The sequence below is a fragment of the Clinocottus analis genome, unplaced genomic scaffold (assembly GCF_023055335.1).
Source record: "Clinocottus analis isolate CAN_PGR_092001 unplaced genomic scaffold, fCliAna1.0.p SCAF_12, whole genome shotgun sequence".
Taxonomy (NCBI): domain Eukaryota; kingdom Metazoa; phylum Chordata; class Actinopteri; order Perciformes; family Cottidae; genus Clinocottus; species Clinocottus analis.
Genome location: NW_027175843.1, coordinates 1,833,385 through 1,849,601, shown reverse-complemented (window position 1 = coordinate 1,849,601; position 16,217 = coordinate 1,833,385). Strand labels below are relative to the sequence as shown.

The following is a 16,217-nucleotide window of genomic DNA, read 5'->3' as shown; positions in this document are numbered from 1 at the left end:
TAGTAGTAGTTTTACTTCTACAGCTTTATTTTATTTGTATGCGGTACTCGTCATGTTTTTTTTTGTTTTGTTTTTTATATATAATTGTGTTACAGTAAATGTTGTTGTGACTTGGCCAATTTAAAAAATCCAAATAAGTCACATTGACAGTGTTGTGTTTCTGTTTAAGTACGTAAAGCACCTCCGATGTCTCGAGAAAATGAATGCTCTTCAGGAGGAAATGTGTCTGCACTGATGCAGACTCACCTGCAGGGGGCGCCAGAGAGCACGAGGAACTCGTTAAAGAGCTGTGACGAACAGGTGTGTGACTTTCCAAGACCTAATTCTTATAAAATATCACTTATGGAGTATTAATGTGCTTGAACACTTGAATACAAGGACTTAACAACCTTTGATATCATTGTGAAGGCTTTTTGATAAACTTATTGGTCTGAAGTTGAAAAAACAAGTGATGAATCAAACATTGGTGCCTGTGTTAAAAACAAAATGTCAAAAATAATTCTGGACAATCATTGTATTATGTTAAATAACGCTGAGAGGTAAACTAAAGGGTATATGATGACATGTTGGAAATCTTCTCCAAATGAAGAACCAGTGTCATACTCAGCCTTCTTCTGTTTGTTAGAGGAAAACCAAACAAAAAGACTAAAACTAATAATTTCACTTTGTTTAATCAGCAAAAGCTAGATACAAATATTGAAGTGGAGCAATTTACTTTGCATCATTACATACACAAAGAGCAATCAACACATCAATGTGCTCGTATTAACTTTCATTTGTGCAGGCTGGTTTACTGGAACAACAGTTAACTTTTACTTTTCCTTTCAAAACCAAAAGTGTTCGGTGACCTGATTGACAAGCTGGCGCCATCCCATCATTCCCTGGAGCCGCTCCAGGTGCTTTCCACTGTCGCCCCACAGGCCCCACACGGGGAAATCACAAAGCAACAACATACCGTTCATTCTTTGGTTTCTTCTTGCATGATTACTCCGTACCTAAGGGATTATTTGAAGGCACTGCATGGATCTGAGTATTAATACCTTCATAACCGACCCGTAGTGATCATTACAGGTTGCTTGTAAACCAGAAACTTATTATATTATTAAGTTTAGACCAAATATCTCAAGAACAAACATGAATCAGCTTGTGATTCATGGCAAACAGTGATTTAATGTTGTAAGGCATCGTCAAAAGGCTCTTTTTTTTTGGAGGGTGGAGGGGTGAAGGGAGAGTGCACGGCCGTGTCACTTGCTGAATGTAATCAAGTACTCTGGACACGCCTGGGTGTCGTGGAAGATGACGAACATGTTGGGTTTGGCCACGTTGTCCACGACGCTGTCGTACAGCTGAATGGAGGCGGGGCCCTTGGCCGGCGGCGCGATCATGCCGGCCTTCCCGACGGCGAAATCCCCCGTCAGCACTCGACAGAGGTACATGCACTTCTCCCCGTTGGCCGCGGGCTTGGAATAGGTGTCCTGGGCCGAGTATTGGGCGTTGACGGCAAAGTATGTGCCGTTGCCGTAATGCGCAGCTGAAAAAGTGCAGAAAGATATTGAGTTAAGCTGCAACGCCACTTCAAAAAGTAGATGCAAGAAAGCTACAACTGTGGCGTCTAAAACGTCTATTGGAATTAAACCGAGGTACAGGAAACCGATTATAAAAAAGCATACGCGTCATAGTGATGTAAAAACTAGCCATCGGCACCAAGGCATCCTCATGGTCTTCCTGTTTTCAGAAGACGTTTTCACATCTTTTAAGTGTCCTCACCGTTCTTCCCTGCGTAGCTCCTGTTGAAGCCGTGCTCGTTGATGTGGGCCACCGTGTTGGGACAGGTGCCGTGGAAGAGGCGTTTCTCGTTGTTGCTGTGATTGTTCCTCCGCTCCATGTCGCGCTTTTTGATCTGTAGGCTCTTCCACAGTGCAGGGTTCTGGATCCTCTCGATCTAAAAAAAAAAAGGAGGAGGGGAGAACGGTACGTTGTTCGTCTGCTTTTCCCGATCATGCATTTTTAATAAATGTGATGTGACCGATCAAAAAAGGCGATATGCGATCGATGCGTTAAAATGCAGTCTACCTTAACAACGGGTTGTTTGCACGTGGCCTGGAACAGCTGGAGGATTTCGGTGTGCTCTGCCGTCCCAGCCTTGATGAGGATGACCTGACTCGAGGTGTTGGCTAGCATCACATCCCAGTGTTCAGGCGTGTCTACGTCTAGCGGCGTAACAAACAAAACCACGACCAGATGACATACATTAGACGACAATTCGGAGAACTACTGCTAACACCCAGCTGAAGTGGCGACAGCTAACATGTTTCTACTCATCAGAGGAGGTCAGATACCTTTCAGCTTGTCGATGCGCTTTATCTGGAGGATTTTCCCCTTGGTGTCAGTGGCAGGTCCCTTAGGCATGGCGACAGTGTAGTCTCGACCCAGGACTCGAACTTTTACGCTCGTTTGCTTGTTTTCCAAAGCTTGCTCCAGCTGCAAGTTGGTCATCGAATCGAAACTCTGGAACTGAAGCCCCTGCGGCTGGTACTGCCAGTCCGCCGCCACGCCCGCCTGCGCCGCTTTCTTCTGCAGCTCCTCCTTATCCCTCGCCGACCTCAGCATGGCATGGATCTCGTTGCTGGCCTTGAGCACGTCCTTGCTGAGCCCGTCGACGGTCAATGAGGCCTGACCGTCCTTGCTCTCGGTCCTGATCGTCAGGTCCATGGTCTTCTGGATGTCCACGAGGCGCCGGTGGTCCGCGTCGGAGAAACATAGGATAGCTTTGTCCGGGATGCAGAGGGTGTGTTGTTCTTGGGTTATCATGTGATCGAGCCGCTGTTTGGCGTCGTCCACTCGGGCCTGCGACTCGCCGCAGATGTGGAACGAGACGGGGTCCACTTTCACAGCCTCGACGACAAAATCCCCGTGCCTCTGTGGCTTGTCAACACTTGTCACTCCCGTTAGCAATGCTGAACGGACAAATTCAGAGATCTGCGTTAGGGTTGAACATTTAAAAAAAAAAGTGATCATGGATGGAAGAAGCACCAAAAGGATTCTCCTGCACATACATTTGAGTTTGGAGCCGAGGTTTCCCCAGAACCCACCCTTGTCTTTGGGGTCGGCGGCTTCCCTTTGGTGCATGCTGTTGTAGAAGTCTTTCAGCATGGGCGGCTGGAAAATAACGATCCGAACGGTTTGCAGGGTGCCGGGAGGCTTCTGGCTCAACACATCGATCACGGCATCCAACATGGCGTCCGCCACCTGCTTCGCCTGTACGTTGCCTTGACCTAAAAGTGGTGCGGCATAGATTGATTGCAGACTTTTTACTACAAAGTGTGCAGCAAAAGAAGCTGTCGCGTGTCATACATGTACACAAACACCTCAACCAGGAGGGGTCCTGCTCACACATCTCACCTGTACCAATGGCAGGAAATGAGACCGAGGTGTACGAGTTGGTCACGCACATTTGCAGAGCGTCTTTCACAACCTTCTGGATTTTTACTGGGTCCGTCTGTCCAGCTATGTGGAGGATCTTCTTGCACTTGAGGTTGCCTGGCTGGGTCATTATCATGCCTGGGTTGGCCTGGGCACCTGAAGTTATTGACAGGTGAAGATATGAATAGAGAATTGGCTTAATGATTGACTCTTTTTAACCATTTTATTACAGTGCCAAGCAAGATAAATGAACGGTGAATCAATGTGACACTGAGCTCAAGTCTTTGTGTAAATGGTTTCTTACTGAGGGTCGTGCATTCTGCTTCCACAGCCTGACCCGCTGCATCCAGAATGGCCTTGGATACTCCTGGAGGGATATTAGAACAAACATCATGGAAATAATCTAAATATATATTGGATTTGACCGTGTGTGGGATTCACATGTCAAACATGTCGCCTTGTAGTGAAAAGTAGCTTCCACGACGTGTAAATGTGTACATTAAATCTAATTTACGCTTATTTTGCGTTCCAGTTCTGGCTGTCATTTACCCGACTTGAGAGAGAATTTTTCATTGGAGGAGTTGACGATGACGTCCGAGGTCTCCACGGTGATGTCTCCCGTGACCGCCTGCACGGTCACGCCTCCCATTTTGCTCTCGTGCATCGTCGAGCTCGAGACGACTTTAGAGAACGGACCTTGAGACGAAATAAAGAATCAACAGCGATGCAAAAAACTAGTTTAACCATTAGATCGGCAATTTGATCAATCCTGAACCATTTAAGTTATTTACATCCAATAGAATATTTTTCTGTTTCACCTTTACATATATCGTTGCAAAAAGATGTTTTTATTTTTTATTTAAAGTGCTTCACCTTAAAAATATGAGCTGTTATTTTAATCCTGACACAAACGTAAAATGCAGCATTACATCGTAACTGAACATCAAAACCTTGTTGCCTACCTTGACTTTGTGGGGGACTCGTGGGCATCGAGACGTTTGGGAACTTCTTTGTGAACACGTCAGTGAAACTCTGAAGCACAAAGACACCAAATATCACAATAAAACAGAAGAAACACACTAAACAGAATCCCTCTTTGTTGAGTAGTGCTGGTAGTGAGTTGTTATTGGTCGATATTGCTAAAAAAATCAAATTATTACGATAGTCGGACTAAAATCGAATCATCCCGTTCATGTAAACACCTTTATTCGAATAACTGCGGTCCGACTACGGTCCGATTGACACCCCTGGATAACTCAATTCGACTGATAATTCGAATAACGCTGCATGTAAACGCTGAATCGGAGCTGGACAATGCGTTTGTGCGCATGCTCAAGATCCCGCCGCCTCCTCCCTCCCAGGTCGTGACCCAGAAGTCGAAAGAGACGATAAGTTGTCACGGCCGGCAGAAACAAACAAAAGTAAAAGTCGGGTTACAAGACGATAGCTCCCTGATGTAGCCAGCTAGCGCTGCTGCTAGTTCCCTGTTTGCTCTGCGCTAGCTCCCCGACAACCACCGAAGCTAGCGGGTTTCTCTCCATTATGAAGAGTGAAGAGGTCAAGAGGAGATGGCTGTATCACCACTACATGTAATGAAAACAGCGCCACCTATCGTATCGGATATGACATGCTTTCGGCCAATGATTCGATTTATTCACTGCCATGTATATTCGGATAACAGCAGTTGCAGAGAGAGCATAGTCCGACTAAAGTCCTGACTAACTATGCACAGGTTTTTCAATGTGTTTATGCAAATTATTTTCATGGCTAATGGTGGGGAGTAGTGAAGCTTGTTTCTCTTTCCTTACCTGGATGGTCGGTGCATCTTGTGGGTAAAGGATGATCACGACCTTCTTCAAGTGCTTCGGCTGTTTGTTGCTGCTAAACGCCACGATTTCATCCAACATCACTGATGCTGCGAGATCTTTAGGGAACCCAAGGTTTCCAGTGCCGATGGCGGGGAAGGACATGGAGGTCAGACCGCTGTTCTCTGCCTTGGCCAAGCAGTCCTTTAAAAGGCCACTCAAGTGCTGGAAGGCAAAGCATGCAAACCATCAATATCGGGGTGCAAGATCAGCAGAAATCAGCCACATCATGGTTTACATGACAAGCGGGGTAATTTAAGAGGAAGACCTACGACCTTTTGTCAAATTTAGGTCAGACAAGTCACAACAAAAATGGCCGCCATGTTACACCTCACCTTTTCAGCGGTGCCTTGTCCCTGGTCCCAATGAGGTGCAACAGCGTGAAAGATGCGTTTGCTGTTCAGCCTGCAGCCGTCGGTAACGATGACCTCGCCGATATTCCCGCTAGCTTGATTTGCAGTTACCAACTGCTGGAGTTTGGATCCAGCCTGTCTCAAGATGGCGACTGAAACCACACCTTTGTTCAGTGCGAGATCTTCAGCCACGGTGTTGACCGTCACGTCCGTCTGAAAGCGTGTGAACAGATGGACAAGTCGAGGATCAGTGGCGTAAGAATCAGTCAATCGAGACCACAATCAGTCGTGAGGATTCTCCAGAGCGACAGGGTCGGCTTGCTAGTTACTGCTACATACTCTAGTACAATGTGTTCAATCTCAAATTAATTTACCGTTGCATTCTCGATATTTCCCTTCGTGAGAGTGATGCCCAGGCCCTCTTTGGTGTTCACTTGACCCAAGCAGTTTGGGTCAGCTGCAGCAGGGCTCACAAGAGGAGGCTTGATGGTGCTGGTGAGGAGAGTTGGTAGCGAATGACTGACGCCGCCATTTCCAAACTGCTGTCTGACCGCCGCCTCCATCGCCTGAACGGCGCCGTCGTCGTTGTTCACAAAATGGATCCTCCTCAGGGTGTTTTTGCCAGACTTGTCGTCGCAGTGTCGCTTCACTGTCTCGACCACGGTGTCGGCACACAGATTCAGAGGGAAGCCTTGGTTTCTGCTGACGGCGGGCAGCGCCACCGAGTCGCAGCCGTTCTTCTCAGCGAGCTCCAGGCTTCCTTTAATGGCTCGTACCAACTGCGCCACGGACCCCTGGGAATTGGCCGGATCAAACTGGGGTCCCACTGCATGGATGACCTTTTTGCAGCAAAGCTGACCCCCGGCGTCGGTTATGACACAGTCCCCGGGCTTGAGCTGCCCGTTTAAGTTAATCCGTTTGTCACACTCGACCTGAAACTGGGGTCCGGCGGCATTTAGAAGTGCTTTTGAAAGACCTCCGTCGTTTTTTAAGCCCGAATTAGAGGCATTGACGACGGTATGCACCGGGTAACTGCACATGTCCGCCTTGCAGACAGCTATTTCCACGCCATCGCGTGTCTGAAGCTGATACACAGACTTCGGCGCTTTAATCACAGGCTTTGGCAAGCAGTCAACCAGCTGGACCAGGCAGCCGGTCTCACTCCAGAGTAACGAAACATACAGACCTGCTTTAGTTTTGAATAACGTCTTCACTCCGGGCTTGGAGATCGTTAAAGTGTCAAAGACCACGGACGAGACCCGGTCGTCGACCAAGTCCTTGCACTCTGCGACATCCACCCTGCAGCCGCTGACACAGATGGCCTCCTTTCTGTAAGACACCACCACCCTGTCTTCCACCGGCTCCAACCAAGACGCGTTAACCTTTGCAATGTATTCCACTACGATGTTGGGCTTGACCACGACGGTTTCTTCAACGTGAGCATTCTGTGTCAAGAAGTCGTCAAGTGTGTCGCTAACCGTTTTGACGCCGTCCCTGTGACCGCACACCACGACTTGTTGGCCGGCGGTGTGGATTTGAATTCTCCCGCACGACTTTTTGTCGGCGTTCTCGAACCGACTGACCAGGTCCTGCCACCCTGGCTTCGCCAGCGCCTTAGTGTCTTCAACGTCAATGTTCTGAGATATCAGCAGCGTCTTCAGATGGTCTTCGGCGTCGCTCAGCTCTCGGTCGGAAGCAGCGACGAGCTGCACCCTGTGAGCGTTGATCTCAAACGCTGCATTTATTCCTTCGGATGTGAGGAGAGCGTTCGTCAGCTCCTCTTGTTGGTCATCCCTCAACCAGCCAAGCACATACTTATTAATTTCTAAATTCTGACGTTTCAGTGCGAGCATGGCGCTATATACGACGCTGTTTGCTGCAGAAATCTCCTCCCTGTAGCCAGTGACTATGAAATACCCTCCTCCGTCTTTCCTGAAGGACATTTTGAGCTCCGGGTACACCTGGAGCAGCTTGTCCTGAAGACCGTCTCTACTCAGGATGTGGTAAATTGACGGCAGCACTTTGATCTCTTGGGTCACGCTTGATCTCTCCCTGTGCAACCTACTGGCGATCTTCTTAACGACTTCGAAAAGAGTCGGCTTTAGTCTGTCGACGTCGGCCTTAAGACCGGCCACTGATAAGACGCCGCTGGCTTTTTCAGGCACTACAACCACATCCTCCGTCAGTAGCGTCTCTCTGATCTTCTTCTCGGACTCCTCCCATGCATCGAGCTCTGGCTGAAGCTTCAGGGACTTGAAATTGGACAGAGCTTGTGTAAAGGCCAGCTTTACGGTATCTCTCCATTGTTTGATGAGGACTTTGGCCTCTTTCTGCTGCAGTAGCGAAGAAAGCGGGCTCAAGCACACGGCGGATTTCTCGAGGTTCACGGCGCAGAAGTCTTTCGCCATCTGGCTGTGAATGATCTTTGCAGCCGACTGATTGTCATTCAGGTATCTCCAGACGGCGGCGTCGACGGACTCAGAGACAGCAGCGGGGAGCTTTAGCGGGGGCGTGTCTTTGCCGTAGAGGGCCACGCCCAAAGATTTATAAAAAGGATAAACTCTGATCTCTTTCTCCTTGAAGCGATGGGTCTTCTTTAGGATTTTATTAACAGCTACGAGTAAATAAAAACAATAAAATGTTAAATTCAAGATGTTTTTACTGTCATATGCACAAAAAATAAGGCACAAAATATAAAAGATATAACAGTATTGCACCAAAATATGATGATAGTATTGCTCATTGTATCTTTATACACTATGCATTGCTACAACATTGCTACAACGTCCCAGTGTGCGTAAATTGTTACACTGTATGGATTTCTATTAAAAAGGTGTCACTCTCTGATGACAGTAACATTTAATATGTAGTGTAAACACACTGACCTTTCCGGTCTTCAAAGGTGATGATGACACACTGCTCCGATTCGTTCAGCTCGGCGTCCTTCACTTCCCCTCCTGCATTCTCAAAATAAAGGCGGATGAGGTCGTCGTCGTTGAAATGTCGTATGTCTTCAACGACGACTTGGTCTGTGACTTCTAGAGGCCGGACTGATAGTCCCTTCTTCGTGAACGTCCTGTTTTGGGGGCATCTCGTCACGAAATCAGAGTTTTCTGTGAGATAGTGATGAAAAAAAATGGAAGGCAGTGAGGAAACAACAAAAACAAGGAACAGCTTTACTGTACGTCAAATGCGATATGCCAAAGACACCATGATGTCAGAGTGTTCTTTTAAACTTTTAAACTGTTTTGCATGTTATTATTATTCACTTTTATGTTGGACAGAAGAGAATCGTACATTCAATCTTCTGTATGTTTGCACATGTGAAAAAATTGACAAAAAAAATTGACTTTAACATCTAAAAATGACCACAGTCATGCCAGAGAGTAAATGAGCACCTTTTCCACTCTGGAAAGTCACCACAGCAGAGGAGATGTCAGGAATGACTTCCAGAGTGAAGTTTTGTGCGGCAGAAGGAGAGTCTGAATCCTTCAGGACGTTCTCCACCAGCATCTCCAGGAACTCCTGGTTGTCTGTGATATTTCCCAAAATGGCGGAAGTGGAGCGCGGCTCCTCGTCTGCGGTCTCATCTCCTCTGCCCGTCTCCATTGGTTGAACCTCGGCGTCGCCGGCACTCGGTTGCTCGTCATTGACGGAGACGTTCGCTGTGAGCGTGACGTGAGGGTTTAGAGATAGTCACACACTGAATAACAGCCGACCTCGAAGGATCTCTCTAATTCAGTTTATTCCAAGAGTTTCCCACATTGGATTCATTGCGGTGGCCAAACAGATTTGTCACATCTTTAATTTATGTATTTTTTAAATGTTGAAGCGATGTGATCACCTGATTCAGATGTTATTGCAGGTATCTGCTGTGCATCCAACGCAAGCCTTTTGCTAAATATTATTATATTTGCTCATTAGCTGTGTGCGTCGCTTCAACACTTTTTGTAAACAACTTCTCACGGCACATTTCTCTATTTGTAACACTAAAAAAAAAAACTCTTCTGCATCGTCAAACTGGTAAAAAGGATTTTTAATTTGCTTGTGGTTGCGTCTTATTTGCATGCGCTTTCTTTTTGTGTGTTTATCTCTCGGGGCTGGAAGGGTTAAGAAAAGTGTTTGGATAGTTGTTTTACAACCACATATTTATAAGACAATTGAGGTTAATTCAAATAAAACTGCCGACCACATGCACCAAATGTTGTTATTAATAGACTGTATTGACTAAAAATGTATGCATATATATTGACAAAAAAAAGAAACAGTAATGGTATGATTAAAAAAGAAATCCGGAAAATGGATAAAGCTGATAAAACAGTTTATTTGTATTTATTGCTACCAATATGTTCTCTTCATCACATTATAATCAGCTACTACTTGAGCCCAAGTGGATGTTAATGCAACATTTTAGGCTTTTTTTTTTTTACTTACATATTGTGTTGCGTTCATCAGTTGGAGCTTCCTGCAGAGATTGGAGAAAATAAATCAATATATAATATATATTTGTTCTATTCATCACTTTGACATCACATATAACCAGTTCAACATGGAACAATGCCCAGAAGGAAGTCACAGGCCGCAGCAGCGAGTCGTGTGTGTGTTGTACTTTTGGTTTGGACCTCTTCAATAACAAGATGAGTCACGTCATGCAGAAAGGCCTCAAGCTGTTTATGATTAGTCACGTGACACACCGGTGAACCCGACCTGTGGGCCACACTGCGAGCCTTTTTTAATAATACATCTGTATTTTATTACCTTGTTCAGCTCGTGAAGGAGACCAACTGTGCCGTTACAGGCTCAGGAAGGGTTCCAGCTTTTTCATGTGAAGTGTTAATTTGCTCCTGGGCCCAGTAACACTCCGCCTTTACAACTGGAAAGCAAGAACTGAGAGACGGGGGATCCAAAAAATAATGTCACCCCCTAATGTCTCACAAGATAGACGTCATCCTCACCTGCGCTGCTGTGACGTCGGTCGGTAAGTGAACTGTCATCTTCAACCAAACACCTTTGTCCAAACTTATCTGGTGCGCCTTTTTCTCCAAGACATTTTGCTGGTCTTTAATAAGAGAAAGAGAGAAAACACACATTCAACCACCCTCAGTTTAGAAGTCGCTTGATTATAATGAGTGTGAGTGGACATGTTTTTATTATTATTGTTATAATTAGTATGTGTTCATGACAAGGCACGCCGGGGTCTAGTTTCTCGGGCCAGGCTTACCCTCCTCTGTGCGGAAGCGCAGCACCGCTGTCCGGCTGCCATTCTCGTGCTCCACCTCGCAGTCGCCGCCGTTGGACTTCTTGCTCTGGAAGTATTTCACCAACTTGTTTTTGAGTTTCTGTTGGCTGTGGTCCTCGAGCTCGACGCGCAGAACATACGTGTACGCGTCCGCCATCGTCGCCATCCCAACGCCCAGTGTGCACTGCTTCAGCGCGGTTACTTTCACTTTTGTTTCTCAGGAAACGAAATGGAGACTTGTGTAGTGTGTGTGCGCGCGCGCCTGTCCGTGTGTGCCTAGTGTAGCCATGAAGTGTTGATGCAGAAGTGTGTGTGTGTGTGTTGCGGACCAGAAGACAGGACGCAGGTCGGCTTCTGTCCAGTGTCATGTGAAAGCAGCGACGGAGTTTGGACGTTTCGCTTTCGGCTTCACTCGGTGCTTTCCGGTGGGTGAGTATGCATATTATCTCACGCTGCACCCTTTACTCGTTTTTATTAGCTGAATTTAAAACAGGCGACAAGAGACGTGATAGTTAGACGTAAACTAACGAAGGACTTCAAAGTAGCGCGGACGTGTGTGTCGTTGACGCCGCGCGTGGCCGTTTCGCTGTCTGAACAACCGAAAAACATGAACAATGGCGCCTTTAATTTAGGTAATTAAACCTTTGACTAGTCAAAACAAAAATGTGATGGCTACTAAAGATGTGCACGAAGAAGCTGTCAAAATGAAGTCTGTTTTGAATTTAATTTCTCTTTCGTGCAGTTCCAATGCTTTTCATTTTACAATGACGTCAGGCATGAATGTTTTTTTTTGTACAATTAACGTACCAATAAGTATACAAAGCATATCGGCACATGGTTTGTGTACTTTATGTACTTCATAGAGACGAGGACACGTTTGGCTCATGTTATTTGAGACGGGGATCGGTTGTTTAGATTGGATATTGGTGTGGCGCCCTCTGCTGGAGAGAAAGGAGAACTGCACGGACAGGCGAGTTAGCGCCTACGTTATTTTCCGATGAGTAGGAGGGTTTTTCCGACTTGATAACACTGCCAACAACAGAATTAAGTTGTGTATTAAATGTTCAAAGGTCTATTGGAATTGAATTGTATAATAATAACAATAATAATAATAATAATAATAATAATAATAATAATAATAATAAATGAAGTGTAACAATTTAACCAATAATCAAAAGGATTATGAAATTGAGACTGTGGTGTTCTCTCACTACATGACAATGTCATTTCCCTTTTTGTGCCTTGGCTGCAGTTTGCCCTATTTTAAATTATTTTCTATAAACTCTAAATATTTCCCCTCATGCCATAAGCCACAGTCATATTTCTCACACATCCAGCTCAACATGTAACATCAATTCAATTGTGTTTCTTGTCTTGATTCACTTTGAAAAGGTATTTTTTCCGACACTGATTTACTCAAACAAGTTGATTTTCCTTCTTTTTATTATTCTCCCATAGCTCTGTTGAGGAACCATGGCAAATAAATTAGATATTCCTCTTCATGGGACTTCGCTTGGCATCGTGAGACGATGTGGCTCTCCTCTGACTGCCGTCGTTGAAAGCAAGTTCGGCTGCTCGGTCACCATCGACGGCGTGGATTTTGTGGGGCAGCAGAAGAGGACAACCACCCCGGAGAAAAGGTTTACGACCACTCTGCGGAGCGGCGTCGAGCTGTCCGTGTGGAAGGCCGATCTCACCGATTTCAAGGCGGACGCCGTCGTGAATGCCGCGAACGAACGTCTTCAGCACTACGGCGGCCTCGCTAGAGCTCTGTCCCTCGCCGGCGGCGCACAAATCCAGAGAGAGAGCGACGATTACGTCGCAAAGCACGGTGCCGTGAAAACCGGGGATGCGCTTGTCCTCAACGCCGGGTTCCTGCCCTACTGGAAGGTCATTCATGCCGTGGGCCCATCCCTGTTCCTAAATCACTCTACGTCTGAGTTTTTGGAGGCTGAACGGCTGTTGGAGAAGGTCATCCGGAGCATTCTTGACAAAGTTAAGGAAAGCCGCCTGCAGTCTGTTGCCATTCCCGCCATAAGCTCTGGTCTGTTCAACTACCCCCTGCCACAGTGTGCCAAAACCATAGTGACGTGTGTGAGAAGCTACTATGAATTTGTTTCATCTTCGGGATATCTCCCCAAAGAGGTCTTCCTTGTGAACCACGACGAGCCCACGGTCGCAGAAATGGAAAAGGCCTGCCGTCAGGTCTTTGCCAGCGGAAAAGGCAGCGGCGGCGCCAAAACCTCTGCGACTCCTGTACAGCTTGGGAATATCCGGCTGACGCTGAAGAGCGGTAAAATTGAGGAAGAGAAGGTACTAATCTGTAATGTTTCTTCGAGAATTATTTACTCTTTACATTCAATGTGAATCGCTGCTTGTTCACAATTTCTTAAATATTTATCAATAAGCTTTGAAGATGTTTTTTCACCTCATTGAGATGAAAAATCTCCTTTTCAAGAGACAGCAGTAACACATAGTTTCAACAAAGTTTCAGACATACAGATGAAACAGTGATATTTTTAGATCACGGCATGAGACTCAAGTAATCATATCATAGTTCACACAAGTGCACATTCCTCATTTAAAAACATCTACATATCTATGTATATCTGTAATATTGAGGGGTGAAAATAAAAGTCAATGTTGTACCTGTCACAAACTGCATATTTGCATGTTTTCTTTCAGACGGACATCATTGTCAACACCACATCAATTACGCGAGACTTGAAGGCTGGTCAAATCTCCAAAGCTTTATTGGAGAAAGCCGGTCCCAAAATGCAAGACGATATCCATCGTGCACAAGCTGAAGGACACATCTACGTCACAAAAGGCTACAAGCTGCATTGTAAACTAGTGTTTCATACCTTTTGCCCTGATAAGGGAACACACGCAGCGCAGAAGGTACGTTTAAGTGAAAGGTTGATCTATCGTATGTTCATATCCTGATGAATCCAAAAATGTAAATGTATTCAAATGGAAGACTAAATATATCGCATCTCCAAAACATGGCAGAGTGTTTGCACCGTAACAGGAGCTTGAACTTGTCTATTTGTCTGTCCACTGATTCATTCGTTACAGATTCTTTACAAGTCGATATCTGAATGCTTGTGGATGGCAGCTGCGAATAAGCACAGTTCCATCTCCTTTCCCGCCATCGGCACCGGCGCGCTCGGGTTCGATAAAAAGGAATCGGCCCAGATCATGTCAAAGGCCGTGGCCGATTTCGCCGGGAATTCACAGAAGAAGATGGACGTTTATTTTGTCATATTTCCTTCGGACAACAACACGTTTAAGGTTGTATTGCAAAAACGCCGCCGTGATATTCGAATAACTTTGCCATGTTAGCCGTGTGTGTGGGCTAAATTAAAAGGTTTATTTGACAGTAATCACAAAAAAATCCTAATCCGATGGGTGAAAAGCAATATCTGTTATAATAACTTGTGTTGGTTTGTCCGGTCACACACGTTCTGTCGCCAATGCTCTGGCTCAACAACTCAAGGAACGGTCGTTTGGTGAACATGTTTCTTTAACGGCCTTCTCTTTTTAGGCTTTTGAGGAACAAATAACGTCTCTCAAGCAAAAGGCATTTCTTCCCAGCTTCACACAAGGTGACGACAGCAGCAGCAGCAGAGCTCCCACGCCACAGATCAGCCTGACCGGCCCCTCAAATGAAACTACGCGTGAGGCCGAGCGGTGGCTCACCGGCCTTCTCTTCAGACCCTCCAGCTCCGTCGATATCCACAACAACTTCATCCTGCACTTCGGCGAGAAGGAGCATCTGCAGCTGTCCCGTCTTCTCAAAACGGGCCTGTGCATCGAGGAGTTCTTCGAGGGCGGTCGCGCCAGCTTGACCGTGAGCGGGGAGTCGGTCGAGGACGTCGTAGTTGCGGGGCTGCAGGTGGAGGCCCTGCTCTGCAGCATCCAGAGGGAGTTTGCCGCGAAGGAAGAGCGCTTCATGCTGAACGCCATGTTGTCAAAGAATCTGTCCTATGAAAGGAAGCTGGTTGATAGCAAGAGCCCGGAGTTCTCAGAGATATCGTCGGGCTTCAAAAAACACGGGCTGCTCGTATTGAAGGTACAGTATGTGCACATTACTTGTGTTTGTACTTTCGAGTGTCTTGTTTTGCGTGACCAGTTTGTATTTTTTCCGACGTTCAGATAGACGAAGTGGAGAACCCCACGCTGGAGACCCTCTTTGAACTCAAGAGAAACCAGCTCGAGTGCACCGCTCCTGCCCGAAAAATGTTTCAACGCATACCTGCACACTTCTGTGAGATGGTCAGCCATATTGGATTCCACACGGAGTACGCGCCACCTGGCGGTAGGATAACGCCGCTCCGAACAGTGCAAACGAATCATTTTCACCAGATCCTCATTTCTTAGACCGACAGACAAAGAAACTAAGCGGTAGTTTGTCCTTCTGTGTGTTCCTCCGTACAGAGCCAGCGTTCGGAGAGGGCATCTACTTCGCCGGTAAAATAACGACTGCCTTGGAATTGTGGAAGGTGCCGAAGCAGCAAGAGGAGGAGTATCTGTACTTCGTGGTGGCCAACGTGCTGACGGGAAAATCCGCCCCCGGTGAGCCGGGTCTGATTCTGCCCCCCGCCGTGGGGACGGATCCACTCGTCACGTTCGACAGTGTGAGCGGAGGACCGGACGTCTCCGTCATATTCAGCGGTTACCAAGCTCTGCCCGAGCACGTCATCACCTGTAAGAGGGCCTGAGGAGCGACGACGCCTTGAGCGTCTTTCTGGCTTCTGTAGAAATGTCGGAGTAGGAAGTTTGATTCTTCTTGGACACCGAAGTGCATTATTCATTTATGTGTTTGCTATTAGTAAAGAAAAGTTTCTGTTTCTCGTACGTCTCGATCGCATACGTAATAGAGACGATATCATTTTATATTTTAGCCTGATGACATGACATGTGCTTTGATTTTCCTATTTTTTCCAATACAAGTTGCTTAAGGGTGATTCACACGATTAGTTCTTTATCAAAGATTCTACTTAAAAAATGAGTCGATGTTACACTGTTAGCTTTAGCTGAGGGGCTTTGTTAAGATTTAGATTTGCATTAATAGCAGGATTTATACAAATCATGAGCAACAAATCTTACTTGTGATTGTAAACTGACATGCCACTGATTTAAATTTAGTTTGGAGTTCATCTCATCATGTAACGGGATAGTTTTACACTAATCTAGTTTGGGTGGAGCACCTGGGGGCAGCAGGTCAAGAGTGTTCCATTGCAGAAATTTTATTAAACGATGCAGCAAAAAAAATAACTCGTTCCTTTGTTTTTTTTCTGTTTGTAGAATTACGACATGTTCTACTTTTAAGTC

At 46.1% G+C, this 16,217-nt stretch overlaps 2 protein-coding genes across 4 annotated transcripts; one reads left to right on the top strand and one right to left on the bottom strand.

The window, feature by feature from the left end:
* Nucleotides 1-655: 655 nt before the first annotated feature.
* On the bottom strand, nt 656-11,214 carry parp14rs1 (poly(ADP-ribose) polymerase family member 14-related sequence 1). Its single transcript, XM_068571983.1, has 17 exons — nt 10,863-11,214; nt 10,597-10,700; nt 10,076-10,106; nt 9,040-9,306; nt 8,527-8,754; nt 6,016-8,255; nt 5,624-5,854; nt 5,232-5,453; nt 4,386-4,455; nt 3,973-4,119; nt 3,728-3,790; nt 3,403-3,579; nt 3,057-3,275; nt 2,340-2,957; nt 2,074-2,210; nt 1,768-1,942; nt 656-1,531 (listed from the first exon to the last, which is right to left on the bottom strand). The coding sequence occupies exons 1-17, from the start codon at nt 11,044-11,046 to the stop codon at nt 1,245-1,247; spliced, it is 5,400 nt and encodes a 1,799-aa protein (XP_068428084.1). The 5' UTR covers nt 11,047-11,214; the 3' UTR covers nt 656-1,244.
* On the top strand, nt 10,493-16,143 carry parp9 (poly(ADP-ribose) polymerase family member 9). Of its 3 annotated transcripts, none has more exons than XM_068571987.1 (7): nt 10,493-10,619; nt 12,339-13,193; nt 13,566-13,781; nt 13,959-14,174; nt 14,428-14,955; nt 15,039-15,201; nt 15,321-16,143. In XM_068571987.1, exons 2-7 carry the CDS (start codon nt 12,354-12,356, stop codon nt 15,602-15,604), a joined length of 2,247 nt encoding a protein of 748 aa, XP_068428088.1. In that variant the 5' UTR covers nt 10,493-10,619; nt 12,339-12,353; the 3' UTR covers nt 15,605-16,143. The 3 variants fall into 3 exon arrangements, with proteins under 3 accessions (XP_068428088.1, XP_068428087.1, XP_068428086.1); XM_068571986.1 differs by lacking the exon at nt 10,493-10,619 and adding an exon at nt 10,917-11,305; XM_068571985.1 differs by lacking the exon at nt 10,493-10,619 and adding an exon at nt 10,917-11,309.
* Nucleotides 16,144-16,217: the final 74 nt, after the last annotated feature.

Excerpts from the sequence above, each read along its gene's own strand:
- parp9 (XM_068571987.1), top strand. The coding sequence starts at position 12,354 with ATGGCAAATAAATTAGATATTCCTCTTCATGGGACTTCGCTTGGCATC. Across the intron at positions 13,194-13,565 it reads GTAAAATTGAGGAAGAGAAG|ACGGACATCATTGTCAACAC; the intron begins GTACTAATCTGT and ends GTTTTCTTTCAG. Across the intron at positions 13,782-13,958 it reads GAACACACGCAGCGCAGAAG|ATTCTTTACAAGTCGATATC; the intron begins GTACGTTTAAGT and ends CATTCGTTACAG.
- parp14rs1 (XM_068571983.1), bottom strand. The coding sequence starts at position 11,046 with ATGGCGACGATGGCGGACGCGTACACGTATGTTCTGCGCGTCGAGCTC. Across the intron at positions 8,755-9,039 it reads GACTTTCCAGAGTGGAAAAG|AAAACTCTGATTTCGTGACG; the intron begins GTGCTCATTTAC and ends ACTATCTCACAG. Across the intron at positions 4,120-4,385 it reads GAGTCCCCCACAAAGTCAAG|GTCCGTTCTCTAAAGTCGTC; the intron begins GTAGGCAACAAG and ends TTTCGTCTCAAG.